This window comes from Octopus sinensis, linkage group LG5 (genome assembly GCF_006345805.1).
Source record: "Octopus sinensis linkage group LG5, ASM634580v1, whole genome shotgun sequence".
Classification (NCBI taxonomy): domain Eukaryota; kingdom Metazoa; phylum Mollusca; class Cephalopoda; order Octopoda; family Octopodidae; genus Octopus; species Octopus sinensis.
In genome coordinates, this window is record NC_043001.1 from 62,267,170 (window position 1) to 62,280,507 (window position 13,338).

General features: G+C 36.6%; 1 protein-coding gene across 4 annotated transcripts in view; it reads left to right on the forward strand.

Moving 5' to 3' along the window:
- The window catches only part of LOC115211776, a 130,422-nt gene that overhangs the window by 108,927 nt on the left and 8,157 nt on the right, over positions 1-13,338 (forward strand). For 3 of the 4 annotated variants that reach the window (XR_004999063.1, XM_029780451.2, XM_029780453.2), the window contains exons 7-9: positions 1,621-1,860; positions 4,294-4,344; positions 8,662-8,737. Coding sequence is in view for 3 of the 4 variants with exons in the window: in XM_029780451.2 (XP_029636311.1) it covers positions 1,621-1,860; positions 4,294-4,344; positions 8,662-8,737 (367 nt within the window). In the remaining variant the exon portion in view is untranslated. The remainder of the gene's footprint in view (positions 1-1,620; positions 1,861-4,293; positions 4,345-8,661; positions 8,738-13,338) is intronic. The other variant, XM_029780452.2, reaches the window with a different exon arrangement.

The following is a 13,338-nucleotide window of genomic DNA, read 5'->3' on the forward strand; positions in this document are numbered from 1 at the left end:
TTTTTGTTGCTTTTCCTGCTTTTTTCTTTGTATTTTTGATTTGTCTCTTCCTCATCATCATCATCATCATCATCATCATCATCATCATTTAGCGTCCATTTTCCATGCTAGCAGAGGTTAGACAGTTTGGCTGGAACTGGTAAACTGGAGAGCTGCACCAGGCTCCAGTCTATTTTGGCTTGATTTCTAACGCCAATCAATTCGGTGAATGTAAGCCTTTAGTGTGTCACTGGACGGGTGCCTTTAACATATCACCGGCACGGGTGCCTTTAACGCGTTACTAGCACTGGCCACAACTACAATTCCAGTCATTTGTCATCGCTTCCATGAGATTCAACATCTAAAGATCATATTTCGTCACCTCATCCCACGTCTTCCTGCGACTACCTCTTCCACGGATAGAGATCGACACTTCTTTGCGCAACTGTTCTCATCTATACGCATCACATGCCCATACCAGCGCAGTCTTCTCTTTTGCACACTACAGCTGATGCTTCTTATACCCAATTTTTCTCTTAAGGTACTCATACTCTGTCGCACGTGTACACTTACATTGCACATCTAGTGGAACATACTAGCTTCACTTCTTTCAAGCTTTGCACATTCTCTGTCGTCATAGTCCATGTTTCACTTCCATGTAGCATGGCCCTTCGCACAAAGATATGAAATCTGCCATTCACTCTGCGAGAGAGGCCCTTTGTTACCACCAAAGTTAGAAGCACTCTGAACTTCGCCCAACCAGTTCATATTCTAGCAGCTACACTCTCAGAGTATTCTTCCCGTTGCTGATTTGGTCACCTAGATAAAGAAAGTTATCAACTACTTCTAGGCATCCTCCTGGCATTTGATGGAGACTCATTTTTGTATATTTCTAGCGCTTACTACATCTGTGACAACACACAAAGGTTATTTTTCCTGTTAACCTTCCTCTGATATTGCTGCACCTTTTATGTATCCTTAGCTTGAACCAGGTACATCTTAAAGAGTTTCTACCTGCACCTTTTCTACATATCGAGCAGGGCCATCTACCTGAAGGGATTTGTGATATGTCCGCTTTCCTATTAACACTTTGGTTTTTTTCTCAATTAACCCTGAAGCCCTTTGATTCCAGACCTTGCTTCCACTACTGAAATTTGTTCTCCATTTCTGGTAGTGATTCAGCTATATGAAGGCCATCAACATGAAAGAACTCCCAAGAGCAGCTCTTTTTAAATTCCTCTGCTTTTGCCAGGAGGACTATGATGAACAAGTGGGGGCTGAGAACTGATCTCTGGTGAACTCCTACCTGTACACTGAATTCATTGCTATACTCGTTGCCAACTTTCACTTTACTGACAGCTCCCTTGTACGGCTTGTACGGCTCTCATCAGCCACTCACCTATTTCTAGCTTCTGCATTGACCACCAGATAACGGAGTGGGGAACCCTGTCAAAGGCTTTCTCTATGTCAACAAAAGCCAGGTGCAGAGGTTTATTTTTGGATAAGTATTTCTGCAGCTGCTTTGTGCACGCGCGCACTCGTGTGTGTGTGTGTGTGTGTAACTAGGAGCTACTATTCATATTATTTATCTTGTATATTACTTCTGAATTTGTAGTTTTTACATTTCTGATATGATTCTAGATTTACCACCAACACGTAGGTCTGAAATATTTTCTAAAAGTACTGAAGTGATCGATTCTACTGTAAGAATGGTACCTGCTCTGACCCCAGTCCATAGAGAGGTGAAGACCCATAAAACAGCCGCTGACGGGAAGATGGAAGTAAAATTTAGCACCACTGAAACTAGTCATGTTGCAGTTATAACCAATAAACATCATGAAACTGGGGTTATGGATGGCACTGAGGAAAATAGCGTAAGACGTGAGTATATGCATAAAAGTTGGTAATATCGGTCTATGCATCCACAATACTGAAATTGACACGATGTCTGGTGATAAGCAGAATGTTTAGTTCAATTCCTATCATTGTGTGAGGCTAACTGGTACTTTGATTTAGTAGTCAATAATGTGATGGATCATGTAACCAACAACTCATTCAACATATAATTTTCCTTGCACGGGTTTTCACTAGAAAACGGACAGTTAATTTGGCCACAAATATCCACTGTTTGTCAAGGAGTTATAAGAGTCAGAAGTAGGTGAAAGTAAATTTGTGTTTGTACGTTCTCCACTGTATATTCTTCAAGAAAGAACAAGAGTTAAATTCGTTAGAATGGGATTTGATAGAATTTGTTTTTCGGAAAAGAGAGGAACATATGGGATATTAATAAAATTTCATACATCGTTACAAGATCGCATATATAAGGAGGTAGTTTAAAAGTAAGTTGAAAAGTCCATTCAAATGCAAATATAACAAAATGAATTTATAGTAACAGAATGAGTATTAATATCAAAAAGTAATCTTGGTCTCAAACTGAACATGGAGGTTGTGTTAGAACACAGAATTCTACATTATTTACCTTGAGAGAATCTCTCATAAGGACTTATGGTGCACAAAAGTACACGAAATTATGCAGTTGACATATGAGAATCGTCTGCTACGGCCGCCGGAACTACCAGGTCATGTGATTTCAACCTGTCATGGGTCCCAACAGCTGTTATCGCACTACTGAACATATTTTGGTTTACGAGTCCTTATGAGAGATTCTCTCAAGGTAAATAACGCAGTATTCTGTGTTCTAACACAACTTTCACATTGAGTTGGAAATCAAGATTACCTTTTTATAATAAAATTAATAGTAATGTTTCAAATTTTGGCACAATGCCAACAATTTTAAGGGAAGAGAGTTGGTCGATTACATCAACTCCAGTACTTCACTGATATTTATTTTAGAGACCCAGAAAGGATGAAAAGCAAAGTTGACCTCATCGGAATTTAAATTCAAAACGTAAAGCCGGAATAAATGCCGTTAAACATTTTATCCGGCATGCTATCAATTCTGCTAGCTGACGGCCCTGATAATAATATTCCCTTCTTCGAAGTCTGCATTAATTGTAAACACAATCTATTGTTTCAGATGAATCCCAATGGCTCATTTTATCCTTTTCTTGTTTCTGTCATTCATTCATTGCTGCTATTTTGGGAGACCACCTTGAAGAATTTTAGTCGAATGACTCAACCCCAGTACTTATTTTTAGGTCTGGTACTTATTCTATCGGTACCTTTTACTGAGCTGCTGAGTTATGAAGACGTAAAGAAACCAATATTTTTAATTTTAATTATAACACTAATAATGTTTAGAAAGGAATAAATATCAAAATATTCAATTTACCATCAAGTATAATGTAGTCAAAAGAACTGATTATTATTTAGTTTCGTTCAAAATTCAACTTCCCCTCTAAGAAAGAGAATGGTTTGTTTGATTGAAGCAACTCTCTTGATTTATAGAACAGTGGCATCGGAAAAGGATAGAAATACTGAGATTGCCGAATAGGTAGTTGCATAGAAAATATTAATACGAAAATAGGTTGAGAGAAAGAGAATGAGAATTTGTGAAGCAGAGAGAGATAATGAGGAACAGTGGGAATCTACAGAGCTCTTGCATACAAACCATAGATTTTACATCATATATATACTCCATATTTCAATCTGCCCTGAAACAATTTTGCGCATTTTTTTTCAGTATGACAATAGAGCATTTAAAAAAATATTACATCTATCTTCAGTGGACTCAAGTAAATTCTAAAGCTGAATTTATATTCAGCTTTGAATTTTTAGAATTTACTTGAGTCCACTGTATTTTGGATTATTTGTGACAATCTGTGCTGTTTCTATGTGGACATAATTATGAGTTTCACATTAGTTGCTTTGATCTGGTAGGTGAATTAATATTTTAAAATGATTTTTTAGTTTCGTCCTACTGTGCTGTTGATGCGTGCAAAGTTATTGTTATCATTTAGGCACAGGTCAGCCTTGATTGAACAGACCTATAATTAAGGTGTTCAAGTCACGCTTATCTTGTTTTTGGCAAGGTATAATTCAAGACAGTATTATTGGATTTGAGGGAGATTTGTCTAATACTTCTAGCAAACTGATGTCTATACCCTTACTCGAATTATCTGAGGTTGGTTGGGCATGTTATGTCCTAGACTATTCGGATTGGAATGGAAAATAGTCAAATTTTGGTTCTCAAAATGTATATGTACGAAGGGAAATTATTGTAACTAGCTACTCTTTGTAGTTCATGAGATTGAGAAAGTAACCGTTTTTCTTCCAAACAAATTATCTCCTCTGTATCGATCTAACTTATGACATTGTTTCGTAATGTCGATTTTTTCCCCCACTTTTTTTCAGACACAAGTGTATCTTCGCAGCCTGGAATGTTTGGCAAAGAAATTATCACAGGTAAAGTGGAAACTTACTATTTCGGTTTACCTTCTATTTTTATCACTCGCTGTATTTGTCATCAAATTGCAATTACGAGTATTCTGGAAGGTTGCTAAACTAGAAATGACGGCATCCAGCCGATCCCTCTCTTACTGACCACGATGAGGTAAAATAAATGTGAAAGACCTTTAAAACTGTTCCGTGTATCTAGTTAATCTATTTAATGTATTTGATAAATTTACCAATACAATGACGGTCAAAATCTTTGAGTATACTTCAAAGTAATCTCTAGTATGACAAAAAGCACTGCTGGTGCATCGGTAATTTGAGTAACAGAACGTCAGTAATCATGTATAGTTAATATTATTACTGTTTATAAGGCGGCAAGCGGACAGAATTGCAAGCATTCTGCATGAAATGCTTAGTTGTATTTCGTCTGCCGTTACGTTCTGAGTTCAAATTCCGCCGGGTCGACTTTACCTTTCATCCTTTCGGGGTCGATAAACTAAGTACCAGTTACGCACTGGGGGTCGATGTAATCGACTTAATCTGTTTGTCTGTCCTTGTTTGTCCCCTCTGTGTTTAGCCCCTTATGGGTAGTAAAGAAATAGGTATTTTGTCTGTTTCCACGTTCTGGGTTAAAATTCCGCCGAAGTCGATTTTGCCTTTCATCTTTTCGGGGTCGATAAATTAAGTACCGGTAGACACTGAGGCTGATGTAATCGACTAGACCCCTCCCTCCAAAATTTCGGGCTTTGTGTTTTCAGTAGAAAGGAATATTATTACTGTTTATATCGAGATAATAGAATTGTTATCTACCCACACCGGACAAAAATCTTAGTGGCATTTCTTTTGGCTATACGTTTTAAGTTCAAATTTCGCCGATTGACTTTGCCTTTCATCTTTTCGGGTCGATAAAATTAAGTACCAGTTGTAATCGCTAACCTTTTGCTGAAATTAGAAAGAATAATTACTGTGTATGTTAGCTGTCTAGTATATATTTTTGTTGTCATTTCTATAGTTTTGGCTTATGTAAGTTTTTAGTTTTTACTTTCGCCTTAGCGAAGGCAGATGTATTGTATTCAGTCACGTTTGCTTGTTTGATTGCTTGTTTGTCCGTGGACAAGATATCTCAAGAACCGCTGGAAGGATTCGGATGAAACTTTCAGAGATGTTTGGCCTCATTACTGGTACGAACTGATTAGATTTGAGGATCGATCCGGTACCGGGCAAGGATTCTGGATAATTATCCCCCTTTTTTACTGAATTTTTGAGAGTGGTCGTGTTCATTTTTAGTATTTTCGTTTGGGAGAGTCGTCGAGTTTATTTCAGATATTCTCATTTTAAAAATCCTCCCCGGCTAATCGTTGAGAGGACGTTGGTGTTGCCTTGTTTTAATTATTTTAATGGTAAACGGAGAACTCAATTAATGGAATCATTAAAGCATTGGACAGAAATTACTTGCGGGTTTTATGATTGTTTACGTTCGAAGATCAAATACTACCGAGGCCAAACATTTGCCTTTCATCCCTTTAAGATCGATAAAATAAAGTACCAGTCAAGTACTGAAGTCAACGGTGTCGATTAATTAACCCAGGCATTCTGATAAAAAAATTATTATCATTATTCAAGCTGACGGAATTGTTAACACAGCAGTCAAAATTCTTAGCAGCATTTCATCCGAGTTCAAATGCTGTCGAGGTCAACTTTGCTTTCATCCTTTTGGGATTGATAAAATAAATACCAATCAAACACTGGGCTCCGTGTAATCAACAAGCTTCCTCCCCAAAATTTTCAGGTCTTGTACCTATAGCAGAAAGGATTATTATTATTATTTCTTTCTGTCATATTTTGTTGGAACTGCTGTGTAGCGGGCTTGCTGCCTGAAGCCTACGGTACTATGTTATCTGTTCTTTTCAGCTATATAATACTTTTCTGGTTATTCTAGCCATGCCAAGGAGGCAAACCTTTTGTAAAAGTTCTACTAGACACTCTATTCCAATTTTCTTTATATTCCTCTTGATACCTTCAGATACTGCTCCTAAGGACCCAACAATAATAAACACTACCTTCACCTTCTTCATTTTCCATATCCGGGCTATTTCATACTTAATAGAGTTGTAATTGTCTATTTTTTCGCCTTTCTTCTTGACTATTCATAGGTCGTAGGGGCATGTAATATCAACTATATTGTACATGTGCTGCATCTTGTCGACCACCAGTAGGTCCAGTCTGTTATGCTCTAGCCCCTGATCTATTTGGATTGGGAAATCCCAGAGGATTTTGCAAGTCTCCGACTCCACCACTCCCAGCAGTTTGTGCACATATCACGTCTTGCCTCTCTCTAGCCTCCATTTTTCACACAGTTTCCAATGTAGTACTTTAGCTACTTTATTGTATTGCCACAACTTATAGTGATTTGGGTCAAGTTTAGGGTATTCGTTCGTGATATGGGCAATTGTTTCGCACACTCTATTACAGATACGGCACATCTGAGACACTTGCTCATTCTGAAGGTTGACCCTCCAATTCGTGGCCAAAGCTTGGTCTTGCGCTGCCAGTATAGTACTCTGAGTCTCTCTTTTCAATGTTCCTTTCTTCAGCCAATCCTACCTATGTTTTCTAGCAATTTCTGTTGTGGCTACATGGAATTGTTGCGTAATGCTCCATGTCCTTTTTGTATTTCTTCCTTTGATTTTCCATTTTTCTCTGCTTTCAATGCGCCCTCATTCCTGACACTAGCAAGGTTTCCTTACTTTGGAATAGGTGTCTCATTAATCACTCGAGATTGATGCGTACGCAGTCCCTTTCCTCCATTTGCTCTCTTCATGTATAGGCGATTAATGTCTGCATGATGAGTTCCATGCATCGTTAGGAACTTTATTGTATTCCTGCCCATCTCCTTTAGCTCCTCCTCTGTCCACTTCAGGATTCCAGCGCCATACCGAACTACTGCACCTGCGTGCGAGTTTATTGCCGAAATGATGTTTCTGGCACTCAGCTTTGAAGTCAATATTTTTCTCACTCGCCGCAGGTACTCTTTTTTTGTCTTTTATTTCATATCGTTATTATCATCATCATCATCATTTCATATACGCTCAACAGATTAGACTGTTGGAAAAGAAAAATTCCTAGCATCAGGCTACAAGTGACCTTAGATGCCAAGAACCCTCCTAGGTATCCTGGCTGTCCCTAACAACACTGTTTTCTGGAGCTTTACTAAACTGGGTTTTATGACTATTTCCTCTATCCATCTGTTCAAATCTTTAGGAATAGTTCCCAGTGCACCTATAGCTGCAGGGATTCATTTTACCCGCACTTTCCTTAGTCTCTGTAACTCAATGGCCAGGCCCTGGTACTTTAAACTTCTCATATTGACTTTCTGGTACTTTCTATTTTTTTAATCTACTACTACTAAATGAGGCCTTCTAGTTTCAATTATTCTGTCTGAAGGTCAAAAGTCCCACAATATCTTATATTTCTTACTTTCTATTATTACTATTTATCAATATGATCAAATCCTAGCTTTCTACATAACTTCTAGTGGATTACTTTCCCAAGGTTGTCATGTCTTTTCTTGTATTCTTTCTGTGCCAGCATGTTACATTCACTTACTATATGAGCAACACTATCCTCTTTTGATTTGCATAACCTACATTGGGAATCTACTTGGTTTTTTGTCTATCTTGGCTTGTATTCAATTAGTCCTTAAAGGAGGCTGTATCTATTCTAGCTAACTCTGCTGATATTAACCCTCTTCCACCTTCCATTCTAGGTAAGTATAATCTTGCTACTCCTGCTCTTGGATGGAGTCCTCCATTCATACTGAATTCCTTCCTAGTTCTTTTGTCTAGTTTTGCTAATTCATATTTGGTCCAATCTACAAAAGCTGCTGAATATCTAAGTAACGATACTGCGCAAGTATTTACAGCCTTCACTAGATCTGGATCATTTAGTTTTGACTTCATTAGCTTCCTCACCTTCTAATGTATTCCTCAATCTTTGTTTTCATTTCCATAGTTAGTACTCTGTCAGATTCTAATACTCCTTGATACTTATAACTCCCTCCTTCTTTCAGTGATTTTAATGTCTGTTCATCTTGTAATTGCATGCCTTCACTGGCGACTACCTGCTCCTTTTTTATGACTAATGCTGAACATTTATCTATGCCAAATTCCATGCCTTATATTTTTATTGAAATGAAGGTTTGCAATGGATATCATTTCTATAGATTTCTTAAAAGTAATAGTTTGGAGTAAAATTACCACATCCATTTATTTTTTTTTTAATGCTCTGAAAATTTTTAAACTCATATATTTTTATTTCATTTTTCAGGACTGATAGCTGGAATTGTAATTCTCGCATGTCTCGTGATAATTTTGTTGACAGCACTGATTGCCAGCATGAAGCGGTAAGTGTCAACGGAGTGCTGTTCTAGTGATGCAGCCCTGATAATCAGTATTTCGGAAGTAAAGTTGTAATATTGCATGTTATTGTCATCGTTATTGTTTGATCGCAGGAAGACCTTCAATGAACAGACCTCAACGGTGTTCAAGTTCTGATCATCTCAACCACTTTCAAGTGTAGGCTATATTAGCCAATATGTGTTTCCTTTTTTAAGATGTAAAGGCTTGAGCAAAAGAGATATGTTTGCTATTTCTGGCAGATCATGCACCTACGTCAAAGAAACTCCATTGCTTACAGTAATTATATATAGCAATGCAGCAACAGTGTAACAAATATGCAATTAGTTATATAGATAAGTTCTATAATATAATTTTTTTTCTTATAAATAGAAATAGTATAAAAAGAAAAAACTCTAAAAATAACCATTATTAAATTGTTGCAGTTAAATTTCTTTATCATAACAGCATAGTGATGATAGGTTTCCAAAAGTTCATTCACTAGTCCATCAAATTTACATGGCAAAAATGGAAAGCAGGCATCTGTGCAACTCCGTCAGAATCCATAGCACAAAATGCCTTTGCTCAAAAGCACCAATTTATCGCTTTCTCTTGCTGATGCTTAAAGATGGTATGCGTTGGTGAATAAATTCTCTATCTGCTAAATTATATTTACAACCAATGGCGGAAGATACTTGCCCGAAGTACTGCTCAAGTGGTCTGGACATCTTAAAACTAAGCAACCATTCTTGTTGCTTGCTATTTTAACACTTATTTCTGGTTATTCCTTAATTTTTAACACAGCTATCCTTACGTTGTTTTTTTTTCTTTTCTTTTCAAAGTCTGGCAATATTAAGTATACTATTTATTTTATTTTACATTATTTTCATATAGATAATATAGTATCCATAATATTGAATATCAGTGTTAGAATTTAAGATATAACACCAGTACTACTTCCTATTAAAACTACAACTACTCTTAGTACTACTGTTGTGTCATGTTTTTTTAATAGCAGTTAGCGAAATAAAAAGCATATTACAATAAATTATTTTTAAAATAGTATTCAAAAATGTAAACTGAAATATCATCATATAAAAATACATACGCTGATATAAAATGTGAGTGTGCAGCCGACAGATATCGTTGAAGCGTCAGAAATTTACCTTATGATATTTAGTTACAACATTTTATCTTCTGAGTTTTCATCTTTCCAATGTTGATAAACAAAGTACCAATTAAGTACAGACATCAATATAACCAACGGGCCCCATCCTCTAAATTTCTGGTCCTGTAACTACAGAATTATTATTATTATTATTAGATGATATATTATCAGAGACGTTATAGCATTTAACACTATGATATGCGGTATTTCTTCCGGTTCAAACACTGATGAATTCAGTTTTGCCTTTCATCCTTTCAGGATCGATCAAAAAGTACCTGTCAAGTACTGGGTCGATATAATTAACTTATCCCCCGAAATCGCTGGCTTTGAGTCAAAATTTGAAACTATTATTAATTTAAAATAGCATGATTGGCTTTTTTTTACCCACCTCTCCTTTTTTGAGGATTTAGATCAACAGGGCATTTTCTCCAACTCCCAAAGATGCTCTTCACTGTAGACAGAATAGCCCCAGCCGAGTTCTTAATGGCAGGTGTGGAAGGCTTCTTGTTACGAAGAATACTTTTTGGCCAATCTAAAGTCAGAGCTGAGGTTACCCCCAAAGTCCTTCCATGACTTAGCCTTGGACGTTTTTGCTGTCTTTGTTGTGTGCAAAAGACAGACTTGTTTCCAAGTCAAGCTTCGTAAGTATTCTTTCCTCGGGTAACATTTTAAACTTTCTTGTTAAACCAGAGAGTTCTTTTGCCACCTGCTTTCGTTTGCAGCATTGTACAGCCAAAAAAGAAACTGCAGAATAAAACAGTTCTTATTCATTCTTTCAATATTATCAATTCTTACATATCAATTACTATTTCTTTTTTACTAAAATATAAGTTCTGCTTATCAATCATATTTGCTATACAATTCTTCATTACACATACATGTAAATTCAGTTGTAACTGTCAGCCCCTGTAAGAGTGACATGCCCAAACCCCTCCCACTTAACATACTCTCGCCTTTTTTCTTTGTATACTTATTTCTTTTCTTTTACATGTTCTTTTATTTTCTTTAAATTCCTTTACTTGATCCATCATTATCATTGTTCTTTGAAGATTTATCCATCTTAGCACATTTATGGCTCCTTTTATGCTGATACTCAAGTTCTATTATTGCACTTTTCTTTTCCAACAGACAACATCTGGTACTATAAAATAAATAGTCAAGATTTGCTACTAACCTAATTTACTGCTATTAAATTAATTTCTATTCTCAATAGCGTTCTAGCCTATTTCTCATTTGCATATCAGAAGATTCACTTCCTCTGTGGTCCTAGCAACTATGCATCATAAATTTCTGGGTGTCATTTGTCTAACGAGATGACCATTGATCACATGAAATATATTGTAATATTACACAATCATTGATATTCATGTGCCTGAAATATGTATTATTAAAACAAACGTAAAGGAGTAAATTTAATCCCATCACCTCCATTCTAGAACTCACAACATATGTCCATGTTTTTGTGGGTGTGTATTTAAGTGCATGTGTCAATGTGTGTGTGCAGGTGTGTTTGTGTGTCTGTGTCTATGTGCGTGTGTGTGTTGTGAAAACCGAAATAGTACGTGGGAATGGTTACTGGAATGGAACATCTTTCAGTAGCCATAGGGACAAACGTAGTTTTAGGTGGTCAAAGTTTGAAACCAGGGGAGATAGCCCGTCCTCAATAACTTTTTTCTTGTACATTATTTACATTTGATGGATATTTGTCCTCACCTTGTTTGTTCTTAACACGTTTCGGCTGATATACCATCCAGCCTTCATCGGGTGTCCTGGGGAAATTTCAAACCTGGGTTCTCATTCCTAAGGTATTTTTCGAATTTATTATTATTATTATTATCATTAAGTGACACTGGGGAAAAATATACGAAGCCCAGTATACCCATCATGACTACCCGTCTGATAAGGGTACACCAGGCACATGCATCACAACCATATGTGCGCAACATGGTGATCTCATATCAAGATAAACAGCGCATGACCTTACAGGTGGGGCCCAGTTAGAATTTTCTTCTGGTCGAGTAGCCCATCCCGCTCAAAAGGTCCCTGAATAAGGATTGTTTAAGGATGTTGAACGAATCACCCATGTTTCCAAAGGTGAACTATCCAAGCCTCCAAGAATTCCTCTCAACACACGGCTATGATGCTCCCCCACTACTTCTGCTCGTGATCAGAGATGCACATATCGTCAGCCACTAAGGGACATGCTCAACTGGTTAAGGTCAAACAACTGACAAGCAAATCTGTGGTATTAAGCAGAATATTTGCTGTAGCCCATCTTTTATACCAAGACAAAATAATGTACATGATAACACTTCCAATCAGTTAAGATCAGAAGCCATGAGAGCCACTGCCTGGTACTGCATCAAGGCATTTATTATTATTATTATTATTATTATTATTATATTATATTATTCAGGTCACTGCCTCGAATCAAACTCGGAATCTTGGGGTTAGTAGCCTGTGTTCTTAATGACTACGACCATGGGCATATGGCGTAGTGGTTAAGAGCGCAGGCTACTATCCCCAAGATTCCTAGTTTGATCCCAGGCAGTGACCTGAATAATAATAAAAATAATAATAATAATAATAATAATAATAATAATAATAATAATAATAATAATAACATCAAAAATACCTTAGGAATGAGAACCCAAGTTCGAAATTTCCCCAAGACACCTGATGAAAGATGGAGGGTATATAAGCCGAAACGTTGTGTTAACAACAAACAAGATGAGGACAAATATCCATCAAATGTAAATAATGTACATAATTCCTCATCTCTTAAGTATAGAACTGAACTTTTTTCTTTGTTAGCAGTTTGACCATTTTGTCCTACTGTTTCTCCATCTCCGCAAGGTAAAAAGTTAAAATTGTCTTTGTATAGAGTGTGATGAGCTGTCCAGAAGGTTATAACTTTCATGGATACGAAACCGTTGGTCACTCTATGACCAGACTTTAACTTTCTCTTTTGATGCATACTCTATTCTTTAGAGTGTGCTTCTTATTCTGATATATGTTATATTGACAATATATATATATATATTTTCTTTTATTTGCTTCAATCATTTGACTGCGGCCATTCTGGAGCACCACCTTTAGTCGAACAAATCGACCCCAGAACTTATTCTTTGTAAGCCTAGTACTCAATCTATTGGTTCCTTTTGACAAACTGCTAAGTTACGGAGACGTAAACACACCAACATCAGTTGTCAAGCAATGGTAGGGGGACAAACTCAGACACACAAACATATATATACCATGGGCTTCTTTTAGTTTCCGTCTACTTACCACTACTGCACATAGAGCTACTCCTGCTATATATAATATATATATATATATATAGATATATATATATATATATATATATATGAATAAATAAATAAATGGAGTTGAACGAAGATGTTAATAAATAGGATAATTCATGCACCCATCGAAATATAT